Source organism: Ranitomeya imitator, chromosome 2 (genome assembly GCF_032444005.1).
Source record: "Ranitomeya imitator isolate aRanImi1 chromosome 2, aRanImi1.pri, whole genome shotgun sequence".
Classification (NCBI taxonomy): Eukaryota; Metazoa; Chordata; class Amphibia; order Anura; family Dendrobatidae; genus Ranitomeya; species Ranitomeya imitator.
In genome coordinates, this window is record NC_091283.1 from 48,349,841 (window position 1) to 48,371,396 (window position 21,556).

General features: G+C 48.5%; 1 protein-coding gene across 1 annotated transcript in view; it reads left to right on the top strand.

Moving 5' to 3' along the window:
- Positions 1-21,556, top strand: part of LOC138661764 (cytochrome P450 2C8-like) — an 86,093-nt gene that overhangs the window by 37,408 nt on the left and 27,129 nt on the right. The window contains exon 4 of the mRNA XM_069746662.1: positions 19,578-19,738. Coding sequence (XP_069602763.1) covers positions 19,578-19,738 — 161 coding nt within the window. The remainder of the gene's footprint in view (positions 1-19,577; positions 19,739-21,556) is intronic.

A 21,556-nucleotide genomic window follows, 5' to 3' on the forward strand; every position in this document is an offset into this window, starting at 1 on the left:
TTCCAGCAAGAGCCTAGACTGCCTGCCTTCCATCAACAAGATCCTAGCCTGCCGGCCTGCCAGCAAGAGCCTAGCCTGCCAGCAAGAGCCTAGCCTGCCTGCCTGCCAGCAAGAGCCTAGCCTGCCTGCCAGCAAGAGCCTAGCCTGCCTGCCTACCAGCAAGAGCCTACCTGCCATCAGCCATCTCTTCTTCTGGGAGCCCTCCCTCCAGTCGGCAGCGCACTGAGGTGAATATATCTTTTTTATATAATTTCTCGCTCAAGTTTTCTAGTGCTCTCTCTCTGTCTTGCTCTCTCTCTCTCTGTCTAGCTCTCTGTCTAGCTCTCTCTCTTTGTCTAGCTCTCGCTCTCTCTCTTTGTCTAGCTCTCTCTTTGTCTTGCTCTCTGTTTCGCTCTTTGTCTAGCTCTTTCTCTCTGTCTAGCTCTCTCTTTTTCTAGCTCTCTCTCTGTCTAGCTCTCTCTCTCTTTCTAGCTCTCGCTCTCTGTCTAGCTCTCTGTCTAGCTCTCTCTCGCTTTGTCTAGCTCTCTCTCTCTTTGTCTAGCTCTCTCTCTCTGTCTAGCTCTCTCTCTCTCTGTCTTGCTCTCTCTCTCTGTATGTATGTATATATATATACTGTATATATGTATTTCACCATCTTTCCTTTTTGTAGGAAGCTGCTGCAGAAGAGGTGCTCTCGGAAGAAGACCGAAGGGGTGGAGAAAGATCTGGAGCGGGATCACAATTGGTATGTTTCTTTCATGCATCGCAGAAAAACAAACCACACACTACACCCAACACATAAAAACAAAAGATTACAGAAAGAACAATGCACACAACACATAGAAACAGATCATTGGACACATCACACAACATGAACAGAATGATCATTATAGATATCAAAATGTACACAACACATAAAAAGGCAAACTACAAGCACATAATTGTTATGTTTTTCTTTTAGATTTCGGATTCTGGTGCTCCATCAAGATGTCCTGCCAGTGGCTCCCAGGGTCGTTGGCATGAGAGTCGTGGTGGCCGTCATCGTGTAAGCATCTTTTTTCTTTTTTTTGGGGGGGGGGTATTTTCTTTGTCTTGAATCTAATTTTATTTTTTTACCCTTTTTTATAACAGGCTTCACAGTGTGCTCCTGATTTGGACGATGAGGAGGTCAGCCTCAATATTGACCTCCTCATCGATCTGATCCGAGACAGGGGGCCACTGTGGAACATGGGTGACCGCCGTTATGCTGATGTCATAGTGACCCGTCGACTCTGGGAACAATTATGCCAACAGCTAGTTGAGAACTGGGAGGACCTCGATGTTCGGGCCCAGAATCAAGATCGTAAATATGCACAGTTCAGTTATGTTGATGCATTCAAAGGATTGTATCTTAACCAATTTGTGTTACTCCTTTTTTACAGGTGATAGGATTGTAAAGCTGTAGCGGTCTATCAGGGATCGCTTTGAGAAGGAGTTCAACAAAGATGCGGGCCCCGAGTGGTTCTGGAGGACGCAGGAGCAGATACAAGTATGCCCGAGCCATGGCGTTCCTCAGATCAACGATGGTGTCCGGAAGGTAAATATTTCCCACCACATGTAATAAGCAATGTTTTACTTGTCTAACCCTCTTTTGTTGTCCATGCAATAACAGTATATTATTTTTTTTTCTTTGTTTCACAGCACTGTCGGGAGAACTCGGGAACCTGCAGCTGTGGTGAACCCTTCTGGGGCGATCCCTCAGGAGTTCACCACCGAGGGACACTTCGACAGTCCCGGCCCCTTTGCACCTTCCCAGCCTTCCCATCCATCTGATCCCTCGGTACAATCCACCAGCACTGGAGCATCCTGGCCGGTTCCATTGCATGAATCTGCTGGTGAGGATATAGCTTTTCCTGTACCCCACCCCTCTGCTGCTGCCACCTCTAGTACACCTGTGGCTTCGGGGCGCCAGTGGCAGAGGGGTCAGGTACAGAGCTATGCGCCCGAGTTCTTGCACCTGAACGCATCATTTCAGAACTGTCTCAAAGTTTTGTCCGAGCAAATGGCTGCAGGTTTCAATTTAATAAATAAAAGAATACTCGAGTTGCATACACTTCTGCTAACGATGCGTTCAGAGGCAAGTCAGTCACCAAACCACACTTTTTTCTGGTCGGTACTCGAGCAAATGGAGAAGCTATTTACTGATCAGCAGATGCAAGAAATGGAAGCCTGCCAGTCTACTCTAGTGCTCATTGCCTCCAAAGCTACCACACTTGCCACCCCTCCTGCACCTGCCCCCCCCTTCAGCCACTGTCCCTCACTACAGCCACTACCATCCTCCTGACCCGTACCAGCAATGTGCCCAAGCCCCGTCCCACCAACCTCACCATTACCCATATCGTGACCGTGCCCCGTCACACCATCCAGACCGCTACCAGCATCCCGCCCGTGCCCCTTCCCACCATCCAGACCAGTATGAACATCCCTTCCTATACCAGTTTCCAACAACATCTTCCGTGCCTCCTCTCCCTGTCCACTACCACCAGCCTCATTCACCCGTCATGTCCCAACCCCCTTCTCCACCCCTCAACGCTTCAGCCTCCCAAACCATCAGCTAAACCCCTCCATCATACCAAATTCCTAACCCAAATCCCAGTTTCCTGTCCACCCATTCACTTGCTTTCTCCACCCCGTCACCACTACCTACTGATCCTTCCCCACCACCACCACCACATTCCTCTCTCCACACTCCCACTGTCGAAGTGTCCCTATCTGACAGCCCCTCCAGCACTATCTCCACCCCGACGTATTCTAACCTCTAAGTTTTGGCACAGCCAAATAAAGTTTATTTTTGTGTTTTGCTAAAACATTTATTTATTAATGCTTTGCTCAAAAAAGTTTTAATAAAGCTGTGTCTTTACACCAAATTTGTATTTTCATTATAAGGTATAGTTAACACTTGGGTTAAAGATGGTTTATTGGTAAAGGTAAAATACTTTGGGTAGAACCCAATCAGGTACACAACTTGGGTAAAAGAAGGTAAAATACTTTGGGAAGAACACAAACAAGTACACAAATTGGGTAAAAGAAGGTTAAATACTTTGGGTAGAACACAAACAGGTGCACAACTTGGGCAAAAAGAAGGTAAAATACTTTGGGTAGAACCCAAACAGGTACACAACTTGGGTAAAAGTCGGTCAAATACCGTTACAAGGTCAAAAACAAATTGTTCAAACTCTCTCATCCTGCCAGTCGATTCTTCCTTCCGGTGACATAAAGTATTCTGCGAATTGGTCCCTAATTTGGGAAACTGTCACAGAACTTCTATACGTTACATTGTTATAATCAGCCAAGATGGTTTCTTCAGAGTGGTCCTCAATGGAAATCTGTTCCTTGGAAATCACAAGATTGTGCAGGACAACACAAGCTTTCACCACCTCGTCAACAGTGTCTGTATTCAAGTTTATAGATGTCAGTAGAACTCTCCATTTGGCGGTCAAAATCCCAAAAGCGCACTCCACCATTCTCCGTGCAGGTGTGAGGCGGTAGTTAAAAATTCTTTTAATTTGGGTTAATCCACGACTGGAGTAGGGTTTCAGCAGATGTTCTGACAGCTGGAAAGCTTCATCCCCAACACAAACAAAAGGCATTGGTGGCCCAGAGGTTTGAGGCAGTGGTCTTGGGGGGAATTGAAAGGCGTTTCCATACAAATGACGCCCCATTGCAGACAGTTTGAAAACTTGGGAATCATTAGAGCGGCCATATGCCCCAATATCCACCACTACAAATTTGTAATCTGCATCGGCGATGGCCATCAGCACAATGGAAAAGTACTTTTTATAGTTAAAATATTCTGATCCCGAACCAGCCGGTTTCATGATACGGATATGTTTCCCGTCCACCGCGCCCAAGCAATTGAGAAACTGACACACTTGCTGGAATTTCTTGGCTACTCCAACCAATTCTCCATTGTGGGATGTGGTATAAATTCATCATGCAAAGAGTCCCACAGTGCATGGCAAGTGTGCTTTACAATTCCGGAGATGGTGGAAATTCCCAGTCTGAACTGGAAATGTAGTGACGAAAGGGACTCTCCAGTAGCAAGGAATCTGTGAACAAAATGAAGACAGAAATTACTACAAAATCAAATTACAATCAATTAAAGTGTACTTCAGGAGTACATACAATAAAAATGGCTTACCGAAGAGTGACCATCAGACGCTCGGCCGGTGAAATAGAGAATCGGCAATACGTATCACTCCTTCGGATGAGACGTTCAATTCGGTCCACAAAAAAAGATCAAAGTTCTCCACTTTCTTCCGCACATATGAGAAAAATTTCTCTGGGTTTCCTCGTAGATCCATGTGCAGCGTAGAAAACATCCCACGTGTCATTCTCTGTGCGGTGATGGGGTGGATCCACAGACAGCATCGGCGCAGATGCATGATGCGTTGTCTCTCTCGCTCCTTCTCCAGAACAATTGCTTTCAAGCGATTCGCCTCCACAATGAAAACCACATTGTTCTGCAGAATATTCGCAATGACGACATCCATCTTGCTCTCCAAACACTTGCTCCTCTCCAACCTGTCACTGATGGGCTGTAGGAACACTGTATATATAGTTGTGAGGGAGCCAATCACATTTTGGAGCCTCCCAGGGGCATTATTAAAAGCCAGATCCTTCAAACACCGTGTTAGGGACTGGCGGAACGCACCATGTATAGATGGTAAGAAACTAGGTGCGTTCGCAGTCCGAGGTCCACCGTGCAGGTAAAAGACCCTGCAGCTAGCAAGACGGACAATATGGCGGTACACTAAAGGATACACGCGTGGGTTAAACCTCACCCAGCGTGAAGAAAGCGATCCTGTTAATCCACAGGACCGCAGTACCGCACTAGTGCGCGAGCAAGTGGTCAGCGGACTTAACCCCAGAAGGGATTAGAGCCCGATTAGACCCTTGCTGGCGTAACACCGCAACTGGGTGTGTAGAGAACCTTAAGGAATATAAGTGCACAAGAGTGCGAGCGATGCCGCACTAACGGACGCCACTAACCACCCAGACTCGGGTATGGAAAGCGCAAGACAGGCGCACGGCGCCGTACTGGCAGGCACAGCTACAGGACGCTGAGATGTGTTTTTAGTGCTGTAGGCTAAGTCGGGCGCTAGGTAGCAGCCATACACCTTCCGCGAACAGACATTCAATAGGGAAGGGGATTCCAAGGACGACTTGCACTCACAACATACACACATCAACAATTGTTTGACAATACTAGCGCATGGCCGTGCGGTCATGCGCAGTTTATATAACAGCAGCACAGGAAGTGGCCACAGCACTTTTGCCCTTCTAGGACCTGCCAAGAGGACCAATGGAATGTGCTGCAGAGCCTGAGCACATGACCCTCGATCTCCAACGGGAGACCTTACGCTGGGCATGCTCAGTACATGCAGACAAGGACTTAGTCCCAGAGAAGTCCGCTCGCTGCTGACCAGCACTGACTTTAATGGCAGAGACTGGAGAAGCAGCACTAACTCTCAGAACAGAGTGAGAATGAGCAAGACGCTGGGACCGACGTCCTTGCTGAGCAGGCTCCACTGCGGCTGGACAAGAATGGGAGACCGCAGCGGAAGTGGCTCGAGATTCCCCCTGTGCAGAAGCGGGAACTCGACCCCTAACATTACCCCCCCTCCTAGGGCCCCCCCCTCCTTGGGCCTCGCTACGTTCGAAGGCAGCAATGAGCTGCGGAGCCCGAATGTGCTCCACAGGCTCCCAGGTTCTATCCTCCGGACCATGACCCTTCCAATCCACCAAATAAAATTTTTTGCCACGTACCACCTTGCTTCCCACAATAGCATTCACCTCAAACTCATCCGTGGATGAACCCGATGTCCCAGCAGATAACTCAGAAAACCGAGACAAACGAACGGGCTTTAAGAGGGAAACGTGAAAGGTATCGGTGATACCAAGGCGTGGAGGAATGGCCAAACGGTAAACCACAGGGTTGACCTGTTCCAGAACTTTAAACGGGCCAATGTAGCGAGGAGCAAACTTAATGGACTCAACTCGCAGCCTGATGTTACGGGCGGAGAGCCACACTAAGTCGCCGGGAGCAAAGACCGGAGCGGGACGCCGGTGTGTATCAGCCGAAACCCTCATTCTCTCCTTGGAGGCCCGAATGGCATCCTGTGTGCGGTCCCAGATGTCCCGTGCCTCCACCGCCCAGTCTGCCACCCTAGAATCGGTGGATGACACAGGCATGGGCACAGGAACACGCGGATGCTGGCCGTAATTAAGGAGAAAAGGAGTTTGGCCAGTGGAATCGGCTACGGCGTTGTTCAAGGCAAATTCCGCCCAAGGTAGCAAAGATGCCCAGTCATCCTGCCTAGCGAAGACGAAATGTCGCAAATACGTCACCAGAGTCTGGTTGGTTCTCTCCACCAACCCATTCGTCTCGGGATGATATGCAGAGGAGAGGTTTAACTCTATGCTGAGCAAACGGCAGAGCTCTCTCCAAAACCGAGACGCGAACTGGGGACCCCGATCGCTGACAATCTTATCAGGCATACCATGCAATCGAAAAACATGCTTCATGAACAACACCGCCAAGGCCCGTGCTGAGGGTAACCGAGGAAGCGGTACCAAATGTACCATCTTAGAGAAATGGTCGGTGACTACCCAAATAATGGAGCAGCCACGCGACTTGGGTAAGCCCACCACAAAGTCCATTCCGACCATCTCCCAGGGCCTGTCTGCCACCGGTAGAGGGTAAAGCAACCCAGCAGGCCGTTGCCGAGGAGACCGATTCTGGGCGCAAGAAACGCACGCCTGAATATAGTCCTTGACATCTCGGACCATATGCGGCCACCAATATGTTCTCGCCAAAAGCTCAGATGTCCTCTTGGTCCCAAAATGCCCACCCACTCTGGAGGAGTGAGCCCAAGAGAGAACCTCCGGTCGCAAGTTAGCTGGCACGAAAGTCTTGCCCGGGGGCACAGACTCCAGCGAAACCGGAGCTACAGTTCTCAAGCTCTCAGGCGGGACAATAAGCCGAGGCTCCTCCTCCTCAGATGACACTACGGAGCGGGAGAGAGCGTCGGCACGAACGTTCTTCTCCCCGGAGAGAAAATGGAGGGTAAAATGGAACCGGGAGAAAAACAGGGACCATCTAGCCTGGCGAGAATTTAGCCGCTGGGCCGTCTGTATATACACCAAGTTCTTGTGATCAGTGAAGACTTGGAAAGGAAAGCGAGCTCCCTCCAAGAGGTGTCTCCACTCTGAAAAAGCCAACTTCATGGCTAGCAACTCCCTGTCCCCGATGGAATAATTCCTCTCCGCTGGTGTGAAAGTTTTGGAGAAGAAGAAGCAAGGATGCTTCCGACCTTGAGCATCCTTTTGGAAAAGGACTGCTCCAGCACCAACGGATGAGGCATCCACCTCCAAGATGAACGGTTTATCTACATCGGGGCGATGTAGGATGGGAGCGCTAGCGAAGTGTGACTTAATCGAGAGAAAAGCCTTGGAGACCTCCTCTGACCACAACTTGGGATTTGCTCCCTTCTTGGTGAGGGCGACCAATGGAGCTACCAAAGTTGAGAAGTGTGGAATGAACTGGCGATAGTAATTAATGAACCCCATAAAGCGCTGCACCGCTTTAAGAGAATGGGGTTCCTGCCAGTCCATTACTGCCTGTAGCTTGGCAGGATCCATAGCCAAACCCTGGGCAGAAATGATATAACCAAGGAAAGGCAAGGACTCCTGCTCAAACACACACTTCTCCAACTTAGCGTAGAGGGAGTTTGCCCGTAAGAGGTCGAAGACTTTGCGAACATCTCTCCGATGGGAGTCTATATCGGGAGAGTAGATGAGAATGTCATCCAGATAGACTACGACCGAGGTGGTGAGCATATCCCGAAAGATGTCGTTCACAAAGTCTTGGAAAACGGCTGGGGCATTACAGAGCCCAAAGGGCATCACTAGATATTCATAGTGCCCATCCCTGGTGTTAAAAGCCGTCTTCCATTCATCCCCCTCACGGATGCGAATCAGGTTGTAAGCACCCCGCAGATCTAACTTTGTAAATACCTTTGCTCCCCGTAGCCTATCAAAGAGCTCAGATATCAGGGGTAATGGGTACTTGTTCTTAACGGTAATGGCGTTAAGACCCCTGTAGTCTATGCATGGACGTAAGTCTCCAGTCTTCTTCTGTACGAAGAAGAACCCAGCCCCTGCCGGTGACACTGACTTCCTAATGAATCCTCTTGCCAGATTCTCCTGAATATACTGGGACATTGCTTCCGTCTCCGGGAGAGATAACGGGTAGACTCGACCCCGGGGAGGCTCAGCACCAGGCAAGAGGTCAATAGGACAGTCATAGGGACGGTGAGGCGGAAGAGTCTCCGCAGCTCTTTTGGAGAACACGTCTGCATGGGACCAATAGTGCTTGGGGAGAGAGGAAAGATCTGCGGGTACCTGTGTAGTAGCAACCTGAACGCACTCCCTCTGACATCTACCCTCACAGGATTTACTCCATCCCAAAATTCTCCCAGAGGACCACTCAATATGAGGAGAATGGTAGCGAAGCCATGGCATCCCCAACAGGACCTCATCAATTCCCTCAGGAATGACTAATAGGGAGATTATCTCCTGATGTGATGGAGACACAGACAGCGTGAAAGGAATGGTTTGGTGGGTAATCTGTGAAGGTAGTGTTGACCCATTTACCACTCGAACGGTCACTGGCTGGGCGAGCATCACCAAGGGTATTGCGTGACGCTGGGCAAAGGCGGAGGACATAAAGTTACCCTCTGCCCCAGAATCCAAGCAAAGCTCGACCGTAAGAGTGGATGGGCCTATGGTAATTGTCCCCTTGAAGGACAACTTTGAGGCAAACGTCGCCGTGTCCAGTGTACCTCCTCCAACTGCCACTAGACGCTGACGTTTCCCCGACCGCTGAGGACTCTTGGAGACAAGACGTCCTGACTGCTGGCAAACATGACGGACCTTATGTGCACGAGCGGACTGAGACTTAGATCCCGCTCGTGTCACCTCCAAGGTCTCATGTGACTCAGATGCCTGGACTGGGAATTCCAAAGGTTTGGCGAAGTTAGGAGCCAGCCGAAACCTCTGCCTACACTGGGCTCGTTCCAACCTCCGCTCGTTAAAACGGAGGTCTATACGAGTAGAAATAGATATTAACTCCTCCAGTGTGGCAGGAATCTCCCTAGTGGCCAGAGCGTCCTTAACATGGTCAGCCAGGCCCCTCCAGAATATGGGGATAAGGGCTTTGTCCGACCACTCCAGCTCGGAAGCTAAAGTACGGAATCGGACAGAAAAATGGCTGACCAAGGACTCACCCTGAGTTAATGCCAGTAGTTGGAGCGCTGTATCATGGGTGAGTTGAGGTCCTAGAAAGACCTTTTTCAGCGTGCCCAGAAACAACGGAGCACTCTGCACCACATGATCATCACGCTCCCACAGCGGCGTAGCCCACTCCAACGCCCTGTCCGACAACAGCGAGACAATAAATCCCACCTTAGCCCGCTCTGTAGGAAAACGTGCAGCCAGGAGCTCGAGGTGGATAGAGCACTGACTCACGAATCCCCTACAAGTTTTGCAATCTCCAGAAAATTTTTCTGGCAACGGGAGGTGGGATAATGTCGGAACAGGGGTGGCAGTGGACAAGGTTGCTGCCGCCACGCCAGCAGCCTTTACAGCAACTGCGGTAACATCCACAGCTGAGGTTGAGTTCTCAAGAACCTTCAACCTACCCTCCAACTGCTGGATATACCGCAAAGATTGCTGAATGTCCGCCATACTAGCCAGACCTTGGCGCTAGTATTCTGTTAGGGACTGGCGGAACGCACCATGTATAGATGGTAAGAAACTAGGTGCGTTCGCAGTCCGAGGTCCACCGTGCAGGTAAAAGACCCTGCAGCTAGCAAGACGGACAATATGGCGGTACACTAAAGGATACACGCGTGGGTTAAACCTCACCCAGCGTGAAGAAAGCGATCCTGTTAATCCACAGGACCGCAGTACCGCACTAGTGCGCGAGCAAGTGGTCAGCGGACTTAACCCCAGAAGGGATTAGAGCCCGATTAGACCCTTGCTGGCGTAACACCGCAACTGGGTGTGTAGAGAACCTTAAGGAATATAAGTGCACAAGAGTGCGAGCGATGCCGCACTAACGGACGCCACTAACCACCCAGACTCGGGTATGGAAAGCGCAAGACAGGCGCACGGCGCCGTACTGGCAGGCACAGCTACAGGACGCTGAGATGTGTTTTTAGTGCTGTAGGCTAAGTCGGGCGCTAGGTAGCAGCCATACACCTTCCGCGAACAGACATTCAATAGGGAAGGGGATTCCAAGGACGACTTGCACTCACAACATACACACATCAACAATTGTTTGACAATACTAGCGCATGGCCGTGCGGTCATGCGCAGTTTATATAACAGCAGCACAGGAAGTGGCCACAGCACTTTTGCCCTTCTAGGACCTGCCAAGAGGACCAATGGAATGTGCTGCAGAGCCTGAGCACATGACCCTCGATCTCCAACGGGAGACCTTACGCTGGGCATGCTCAGTACATGCAGACAAGGACTTAGTCCCAGAGAAGTCCGCTCGCTGCTGACCAGCACTGACTTTAATGGCAGAGACTGGAGAAGCAGCACTAACTCTCAGAACAGAGTGAGAATGAGCAAGACGCTGGGACCGACGTCCTTGCTGAGCAGGCTCCACTGCGGCTGGACAAGGATGGGAGACCGCAGCGGAAGTGGCTCGAGATTCCCCCTGTGCAGAAGCGGGAACTCGACCCCTAACACACCGGATAAAAAACGGACGAAACGGATGCCAACCGGATGGGATGGATCCAGTTTCTCGCCGGATTCGGACATAGGATCTGGCTGAAAACCGCATCCGTCCAGTCCAGTTTTCACGAATTATGCCGGATCCGGCACTGCAGCGCGATGGCGGAATCGGCATGCGGCAAAAAAACTGATGTGTGAAACTATCCTTACAGAGGTCTGTTAAGCAGGACTATCTCACCCAGAGGTCAGACTTTGTTGAAACTTCTGGATGGTTGGGAACCCTGGCCCCTATGAAAGGAATGACTGGGAAAACAAAAGATTTGTTATTTTGAAATATACCATTATCGATCATTGTTTTTCTCTGTGTCTACAATTAAGAGACTAACTGCAGTGTTAGCTCAATGGCTGGTCCACTCATGGGTAGAGTTAACATTACCATGAGCTCACAATACACAACACACTATAGATCTGCTATCTTACTGCGTAATTTTTTCCATTGTCCATATTTTCCTATTATAATTGTGACGCCCAAAAGACCGGGGTACCCAGCACCGGACCAATGGGGTCTGTCTCTTGAGGGGGGTGTCACGGGTGGCTTGACCCGGTGCTGTGGCCTCAGGCAATGCACAGTGTAAAGGGTATCGTGAGGGAACAGGCACTTACTTGATCAGCAGCAGGTTCTCCCAGCGGTGATGATCCCAATCCTGGATAGATGGCTATTGTCCAAATGAAAGACTGAGGCACTGAAACGTTTAACCAGTTTACTTTAACAAAAAAGGATTTACAACCAGTCCTGTCACCGGAGTCTGTATGGGAACTCTGAGTTACTTTGACCCTGCCGGGGTCTTCGCCTCTTATTGTACGCAATATCTGTGTGGCCCTGCTGCTGTATGTGAACTGGCTGCCGGCCCAATCTGTCCCCTCCGGGTCCTGGTTCGACGGGCAACCCGAGTCCTTTTATCGGCTTACCCCCTCCAGGAGTACCGCTGAACTCTGTGTCTGTTGCTGCGTCCGACCCTAGTGAAGCTGATATCACCTCACGTTTTTCCGGTTGCTGTATTATATGTAATGAATACAGCCACGGATCCGGTATCCGTCTTTGCGCCTGTTCTGGGTAGTGATTAATGCTACCCGGTTCTCACAATGTCCTTTTTCTCTATCCCTCTTCTCCTCAGGCCGGTGATTTAGGCCTGGTAACAGTCACAGGGCTGTTAGTCTAAGTTCACATTTGCGTTGTGCGCCGCAGCGTCGTCGCCGCAATGCACAACGCAAACAAAAACGCAGCAAAACGCATGCACATGCGGCCCCATGCGGCGCCTATGTTAAAGATAGGGCCGCACGACGCATGCGTTTTTTAAAAGGTCGGCGCCGCACAAAAAATCCAACATGTTGCGTTTGCCGCGCCCAGACAGGTGCGCCCTAACGCCGCATGCGGCGTAAAACGCAACACAACGCATGCACATGCGGCCCCATGCGGCGCCAATGTTAAAGATAGGGCCGCACGACGCATGCGTTTTGTTGCGGCGGCGACGCTGCGGCGCAAACCGCAAATGTGAACGTAACCTTAGAGATTCAACTGTATGACCTCTCACTTTCAGCTCCTTAGCCCAACTGCCAGTTCTTCTCTCAGACCAGAATGGATCAAGGGGAGTCTCTGGAGCTCCCCCTTCTGGCTGGAGGTGGTAGTGCAGTCTTGCTATTTTAGTATTTGCATTTACTGTCAGTAACTATTTTTGTGGCAAATACCCCTAGGGGTGCCACATTCCCCCTTAGTTAAGAACAGTACTCCGGGACTGTGGGACAATAACATTTTGAAATAACAATTAATATGTACAGAGTCTTAAAAATGAAAAGTTACAAAAACCACTCGAGGAAACAAAAATATAGTTCTGTACAAAGTCACTTCAAATAGCGTCCATTAATACAGTTCTATCCTTGAAGGTACTAGGAAAGGCACTGCACTTTGTGTCCAGGAATTTAGTTCCATTTTTCCAACGGAGTTATCAATATAAAGTCTAAAGAAAGTTCAAAAAGAGCGAGGAGCAAAGTTCAAAAAGCAGTCTTTCCGGAGCTTTGATTTAGTGCCTCCGGGCTGATAAAAAGTTCAAGAATATGCAAGAAGTTCATACAGACAAGTCTCTGTAGGCACTGGGCTTAAACGTTGCAGACTGATAACAATGACTATACTACATTTTCTGTTTAACTATATACGGCATAACATATATACAATTCACATTATGAGCTTCATAGTTGGTAATCTGCATACCTGGCCGGTAATTGACCCTGGGTACTACGCTGTGATCTACGTAATAGTGGTGTCTCTTCATGTGGTGTACTACTGTCTACTGCGGATGTAGTATCTGCCCGCTCTGCTAAAGATAATTCCACGACTATGGAGTTGGCAAGTCCACCGTGAATGGGATTACTCTGACCAGGAATCTGTTCTTCCTGGCCTGGAACCTCCTGTAGTACGGGGTCAGCCTCTTCCTGTCTTGGGACTTCTGGTATTGGGTTTGGTGTTGGGTAAAAGGCCACCATGGGAACCACTACTGCACCATGGTATGTTAGTAGGGTTTTGGGAAAGTCTCCTATACAGGTGTGATACACTTCCTCTTCTTTTTCCTTTACTGGTTGAACCTGTATGGGTTGAATAACTTCTGGTTCTGGCTGGACAACATCTGGCTCTTTCAATGCTTCCGGACATAATTTAAGATTGTCTCTTGACACTAGTACAGATGTTAAGCCTCCGTTTTTGCTAATGAGACACATTTTAGGATTATCCACTCTTGTTGGTAATACTGTGTAGGGTACGGCTTCCCACTGATTGTCCAGTTTATTGGTTCGACGATTTCTCTTGAGCACTTGGTCACCTGGTCTTAATGGGGTCGCTAGAGCATTCTGGTTGAAAGTTCGCTCTTGTCTTTCTCTAGTTTGCTGAAGGCTTCTTTCCACACTCTCTTGCACTTGGCGATACTGCTTTTGCCGTATGATATCCCAATTGGAGTCTTGGACTTCTGCGTCTGGTTTCAGAATTCCCATTTCTAGATCGATTGGTAATTGGCCGGGTCTTGCACGCATAAGGTAAGCTGGGGTGCAATTGGTGGAACTCACCGGGACATGATTATACAGATCCACCAAGTCAGGCAATTTCTCTGGCCATTGATTCCTTTCTGCCTCAGGTAAAGTCTTTAGTAGTTCTATTACAAAATGGTTCATCTTCTCGCATAAGCCGTTTGTTTGTGGATGATAGGCCGTCGTCCGGATCTTTTTGCAACCATACATATTACAGAATTCTCTGAAGATCTCTGATTCAAAGGCTGTACCTTGGTCGGTGAGAACCTGTTCCGGATATCCATGGGGTCTACAAAAGTACGTTTGGAACGCTTTGGCTGCTGTTTTTGCTGTCAGATCTTTTACGGGTACTACTACCAAGAAGCGTGAATAATGGTCCACGATGGTCAAGGCATAGACATAGCCAGACCGGCTTGGTGTCAACTTCACGTGGTCCATGGCTACAAGTTCAAGTGGTTGTTTGGTGATTATGGGCTGCAGTGGTGCTCTTTGGTTCTTTTGATCGTTTCTTCTGAGGTTGCACGGGCCACAATTTCTGCACCACTGTTCGATTGATTTTCTCATCCCGACCCAATAAAATCTTTCTCTTAGAAGTACTTCTAACTTTTTCCAACCGAAGTGACCAGCACCATTATGGTAAGCTTCGAGGACCATCTTGACATCTTGTTTAGGCACGATAATCTGCCAAACCAATTCATGTGTTTTCGGATTGGTGTACCTTCTACAGAGCTTCCCTTGATACAGGAACATTTTGCCTCTCTCTTTCCAGAGTTGATGCGTCTCTTCTGGGGCATCCTCATCGGGATATGCACTTTGCTCAGTCAACAGTTCCTTCACCAACTTCACAGCCGGATTGCTGTCTTGGGTGTCAGCCCATCTATGGTGTGCTAACGGATTTAAATTCACCTCTTGTTGTTTCTGATAGGTACTTGACTGATGATGTTTTGCCTTGGGATGATGGAAGGCTGGTAGTTCAATTTCTTCAAGCTCCCCCATTTCTTCTTCTACATCTCTCAAGTGTGGCATCCGGGATAGGGCATCGGCATTTCCATTCTTGCGACCTGCTCGATACTTGATCTTGAAGTTGTAATTAGATAACCGGGCTATCCATCGCTGTTCTAACGCACCTAATTTGGCTGTGTCCAGGTGGGTCAACGGATTGTTGTCAGTATAGACAATAAATTCTGCAGCGGTCAGACAGTGTTTGAAACGTTCAGTCACAGCCCAAACTACTGCCAGTAGTTCCAATTTGAAGGAGCTGTAATTTTCTGAATTTCTTTCAGTAGGCCGGAGCTTTCTACTTGCAAAGGCGATGACTTTCTCCCGACCTTCTTGCTTTTGTGACAGCACCGCTCCTAGTCCCACATTACTGGCATCGGTGTAGAGGATGAAAGGTTGATGGAAATCTGGGTATGCCAGAACCTCTTCTCCGGTTAGTGCCTTCTTTAGTTGTTCAAAGGAGTCTTCCCTTTCGTCGTTCCACTGAAAAGGAGGGTTTCGGTTTGAAGGTTTCTTCGTCTGCCCTACCAAGGTGTCTTGCAAGGGTGCTGCCAACTTGGTAAATCCTTTTATAAATCTGCGATAGTAACCCACCAATCCCAGGAATTGTCTCACTTCTTGGCCAATCCCTTATGGCGCTTATTTTCTCGGGATCTGGTGCTACTCCCTCCGAACTCACGATGTGTCCCAGGTACTGTACCTTTGGCTTGAGAAGGTGACATTTGGATGGCTTGACTTTCATGCCATACCTGGATAAGGCTTCGAACACTTCTGCCAGGTCTATTAAGTGTTGTTCGTAAGTCTTTGAGTAGACGATCACATCATCTAGGTACAGGAGGACGGTCTCGAAGTTCTTGTGTCCGAGGCAGCATTCCATCAGCCGCTGGAAGGTACCGGATGCGTTACAGAGTCCGAACGGCATGCGATTAAATTCACATAGACCCATTGGTGTGGTGAATGCCGTCTTTTCCTTATCTCGCTCAGCCACAGGGACTTGCCAATACCCGCTTGTTAAGTCTAAGGTGGAAAAATAATTAGCAGATTTCAAAGCAGTTAAGGACTCTTCTATCCTAGGCAAGGGGTAGGCGTCTTTATGGGTGATGTTATTAATCTTCCGGTAGTCTACGCACATTCTCATGGTTCCGTCCTTTTTTTTGACAATCACTAGAGGGGCCGCCCAGGGGCTACAGCTGTCTCTTATTACCCCGGCCTGTTTCATCTCCCTCAGCATATCTTTTGCACATTGATAGTGAGCGGGCGGTATGGGTCTATATCTTTCTTTTATTGGGGGATGGTCACTGGTGGGGATTGTGTGTTCTACCCCTTCTATCCGTCCGAAGTCCAATGGGTGTTTACTGAAGACTTGTTCATATTCCGTCACTAGCCTATACACCCCTTGTTTTTGATGGGTAGGTGTTGAATTTATGCCCACGTGTAGCTGTAGGCACCAATCCTCCATTTCTCCATCTGAGCCATTGCCTTCCACCTGACAGGTTGGTTCTAAGGGCTCAATGGTTGTGATGGCATTGTTGTCAACAGTATATAGCTTTGCCATTGTAGCATACCTTGGCAAAGTGACCTCTTCCTCTCCACAGTTCAAAAGTCGTACCGGCACTCGTCCCCGGTGTACCTCGACTATCCCTCGTGCTGTGAGTATAGTGGGAATGCTGTCGGTGTACACTGGTTCTATTAAGGCTTGATAATCTCGTCCCTTAGTACCAATGGCTGCTCTACACCATACCAGCATTTCTGTTTTTGGTGGGATTACAATAGATGTTGGATCACTTACCCTCACACTGCCGATTTCTCCACCTGCAACTTCTACCTGTTGCCTTAACATCAATACTTTTATTTCCCTCCGGAGAACTCTCTGCTGGCAGGATTGGGCAGTTTCAGCAATTTGCTGTAAGACAGAAATGACTTCAGAAAAGCAGTTCTCTAACACATTCATTCCTATCAATACAGTTGGTTCACAGTTCCGCCGGTCAACATCAACAACAATTATACACTGTTTCTTCAATTCTACTTTACCAATCTTTATGGTCATCTCCCTGAATCCTAGTTTCGGTACCAACTTACCATTACTGGCCCATATATCTAGTTCAACATCAGAGGGCCCTTTATCAATATCTGCATCAGCCCAGTACCTCTTATAAAGGATATACGGTATAGATGAAATCTGGGAACCTGTGTCCAGCAAAGCGTTGAGGGGCATTCCGTCCAGCACGATAGGGATAATGGGTCGTCCTCCGATGTACCTGTCGTGCCAGGGTGTTGGGCCTTGAAAGTTAATTCCTGCGAAGCGGCCCGCATTCCCAGGGGATTCCCGTTTAAATCACAATCTCGTGCAAAGTGGCCTGGCTGCTGGCAACGGCGGCAAATGGGCTGTCCATCCGGTTGGTAGCGGTCGCGGGGTCGTCCTCTCCATGTCGGGTATCTCCGGGGTCTCATCCATGGAACATCCTCTCTACAGTTTGACAACTCCATCTTGGGTCCTCTCATCTCCTGCATGGTTTTAGCCATTGAAGCAACAACATCAGTTAAAGAGTCAAGCTTTTGTTGAAGAGCCTCATTAGTACTGGGCCCCAGGGGCTTAGCAATGGCCCCGGACATAGCTGATGTCACTGGTACTCCATGTTGTTGAGGAGCCTCTGCCATGAGTTGCGCAGGATCCTGATCCCGAGGTGCCTCTGCCAGCTGGAGACGTATAACGCTCTCCTTTAATTGGGCAAATGTCAATTCAGGGTTCTTAAAAACAAGCATGCTCACATGCCCCCGGTGAGAAGGGGTGTAGAGTCCCTCAATAAATTGATCTCTTAGCAGTTTATCCGCTCCGGTGTTAAAAATGGGTTCAGCCAGTGTAAGTGATTTAAGGGCTTCCTGCAGGTTTAAGGCAAAGTCTCTCACGCCCTCATTAACTTTTTGTTTGCAATTAAAGAATCGTACTTTAGCTTTGCTGCTGGCAGTGGTTTCAAATGTAGCTTTTAATCCAGCAAATATGCGTTCAACAGTGCCTTTTAGATCAGCTGCCCATGCTGTGACTTCTCGCTTAGCATGGCCACTTAACTGCATCATCAGGAGACTAACACGCTGAACTTCACCCACAGGGAACATGTCAAAATGGGCCAGCATCTTTTCTCTGAAATCGTCAAGGGTATTAGGCTCACCTTCATACATTGGAAGCCATGGGCCACCCGGGGTATATGGCATCAGCACCGGCATGATGGGCGCCACTCCTTGCACCGCTGCGCTACCGGACTCTCTATCGACACTCTGTCTTTCAGCTGCATTAGCGTCGCCGGGTGCTGCGGCGTCTCCGTGCTGCGACATACTGTGCCCCCTTAGTTAATCCGGACCCTTCCGGTCCTCCGCTTCCGTCGGGATAGTGTAGATTCGTTCCGCTGTGCAGCAGGATCGATTTTCCCCTTGCTCTGATGTCAGAGCGCTCAGCTTGGTGCCGCCCACAATGACACGCCCCCTGCTGCTCCCACCCACCGCGCTCTGTAATGGCGGATTCTGAAGTTTTTCAGTTAGACTGGGGCTCAGGTGATGGCGTAGCTCAATTAACAGTCTCGTGCCTAACGGTTATGAAGTGATTACCTCAGGGGATGGCGGCCATCTTTACTCCATTATAACCAATGGGGAAAAGTCACTTTCAATAGTTTTCAATGGAGAATGGATTTTTCTTTAATAAAGTCAATTTTCAAGATTTTTCATCCAAGTTTTCACAGTTTTGGGCTCCAATCACAGCACACAATACCCGGTATACGGGCTGGCTAGATCCTGTTCGTGACGCCAATTGTGACGCCCAAGAGACCGGGGTACCCAGCACCGGACCAATGGGGTCTGTCTCTTGAGGGGGGTGTCACGGGTGGCTTGACCCGGTGCTGTGGCCTCAGGCAATGCACAGTGTAAAGGGTATCGTGAGGGAACAGGCACTTACTTGATCAGCAGCAGGTTCTCCCAGCGGTGATGATCCCAATCCTGGATAGATGGCTATTGTCCAAATGAAAGACTGAGGCACTGAAACGTTTAACCAGTTTACTTTAACAAAAAAGGATTTACAACCAGTCCTGTCACCGGAGTCTGTATGGGAACTCTGAGTTACTTTGACCTTGCCGGGGTCTTCGCCTCTTATTGTACGCAATATCTGTGTGGCCCTGCTGCTGTATGTGAACTGGCTGCCGGCCCAATCTATCCCCTCCGGGTCCTGGTTCGACAGGCAACCCGAGTCCTTTTATCGGCTTACCCCCTCCAGGAGTACCGCTGAACTCTGTGTCTGTTGCTGCGTCCGACCCTAGTGAAGCTGATATCACCTCACGTTTTTCCGGTTGCTGTATTATATGTAATGAATACAGCCACGGATCCGGTATCCGTCTTTGCGCCTGTTCTGGGTAGTGATTAATGCTACCCGGTTCTCACAATGTCCTTTTTCTCTATCCCTCTTCTCCTCAGGCCGGTGATTTAGGCCTGGTAACAGTCACAGGGCTGTTAGAGATTCAACTGTATGACCTCTCACTTTCAGCTCCTTAGCCCAACTGCCAGTTCTTCTCTCAGACCAGAATGGATCAAGGGGAGTCTCTGGATCTCCCCCTTCTGGCCGGAGGTGGTAGTGCAGTCTTGCTATTTTAGTATTTGCATTTACTGTCAGTAACTATTTTTGTGGCAAATACCCCTAGGGGTGCCACATATGTATTGCATTATATAGTAATGACTGACAACATGGTTATATTTCCTTACAGACTCTCCAATTGATCCAGTACATATTATGCAACTCGCTGTTTCCAATGTCATTTGCTCCATTGTATTTGGTGAAAGATTTGACTATGAAGACAAAAAATTCTTAACGCTCATTTCACATTTTAATGAAATTGAGGAGCTGTTCAACAGTAGCTCAGGACAGGTAAAAATTTTTATACTACCAACTACAACCAAACTCTATGTTAAAGAAAAAAGGAATGTAGTCAGCTTACCGGTCTTAGACGAAATCCCCAGACCTGCCAACGCCCAGCACGGTTCGGGGAGAGCGCCCACAGCAAATGAAGACAAAAAGAGAAATGATCCAGCTGGAGGTGGAGGCAGTTCAGACTTTGTGAGACTTTATTAGACAACTAAAGCGATAAAAAGTTCTTCAACAAGAAAAATCTTTACATAGCAAACACCTGGCACACCAGTGAGGAGGATCAACGCGTTTCAACTATGAAGTCTTACTCATGATCTACCTACCTAAACTCTATGTTGTCCTATTCTGCAGTCATATCGCATTCTGTCAGACCTACATATCGGCAGTTGATGAAAAATAGGGGACAAATAACAGTGAACATGTCACCCGAGTCAACAAGACTGGCTGTTAGGGACGGTGGAACGCACTAAATAAGATATGATAATAAAGTGCGTTCTCCACCCGGGGTTCCACCGTGCAGAGATGATATACTGCATACTGCAGCTAAGAGGACAATGAAGAAACAAGCAGCGAGCGTAACTGACTCGCATTGAGTTAAACGTCACTCAGCGGAGAAGCATGTGGCTGTGCCAATCGCACACAGTGACGCAAAAGAAACTCTGCAGCAGAGCTGTGTTTATAGGCACACAGCTGCAGAGTGATAATGGCGCAAAATGCGAGCCCTGTTAGCTTCACTGGTGTAAGCAAGCCCCACTGGGGCAGGGAAACCAGTAGTGGACTCCAAGCACTCATAGAACTCCTCTCTGGAGAAGCCGGAATTCTAAAGGCCTGATGCCAGCCCATGCAGTATATAACACAGGCCACATAGTATAGAGCACAGTGATGTAGTATATTGCCCAGCCACATAATATATAACACTGCCACGTAGTATATAGCACAGAGACATAGTATCTAACACAGCCCACATAGTAACATAGTAACATAGTAACATAGTTAGTAAGGCCGAAAAAAGACATTTGTCCTTCCAATTCAGCCTATATTCCATCATAATAAATCCCCAGATCTACGTCCTTCTACAGAATCTAATAATTGTATGATACAATATTGTTCTGCTCCAGGAAGACATCCAGGCCTCTCTTGAACCCCTCGACTGAGTTCACCATCACCACCTCCTCAGGCAAGCAATTCCAGATTCTCACTGCCCTAACAGTAAAGAATCCTCTTCTATGTTGGTGGAAAAACCTTCTCTCCTCCAGACGCAAAGAATGCCCCCTTGTGCCCGTCACCTTCCTTGGTATAAACAGATCCTCAGCGAGATATTTGTATTGTCCCCTTATATACTTATACATGGTTATTAGATCGCCCCTCAGTCGTCTTTTTTCTAGACTAAATAATCCTAATTTCGCTAATCTATCTGGGTATTGTAGTTCTCCCATCCCCTTTATTAATTTTGTTGCCCTCCTTTGTACTCTCTCTAGTTCCATTATATCCTTACTTAGCACCGGTGCCCAAAACTGGACACAGTACTCCATGTGCGGTCTAACTAGGGATTTGTACAGAGGCAGTATAATGCTCTCATCATGTGTATCCAGACCTCTTTTAATGCACCCCATGATCCTGTTTGCCTTGGCAGCTGCTGCCTGGCACTGGCTGCTCCAGGTAAGTTTATCATTAACTAGGATCCCCAAGTCCTTCTCCCTGTCAGATTTACCCAGTGGTTTCCCGTTCAGTGTGTAATGGTGATATAGATTCCTTCTTCCCATGTGTATAACCTTACATTTATCATTGTTAAACCTCATCTGCCACCTTTCAGCCCAA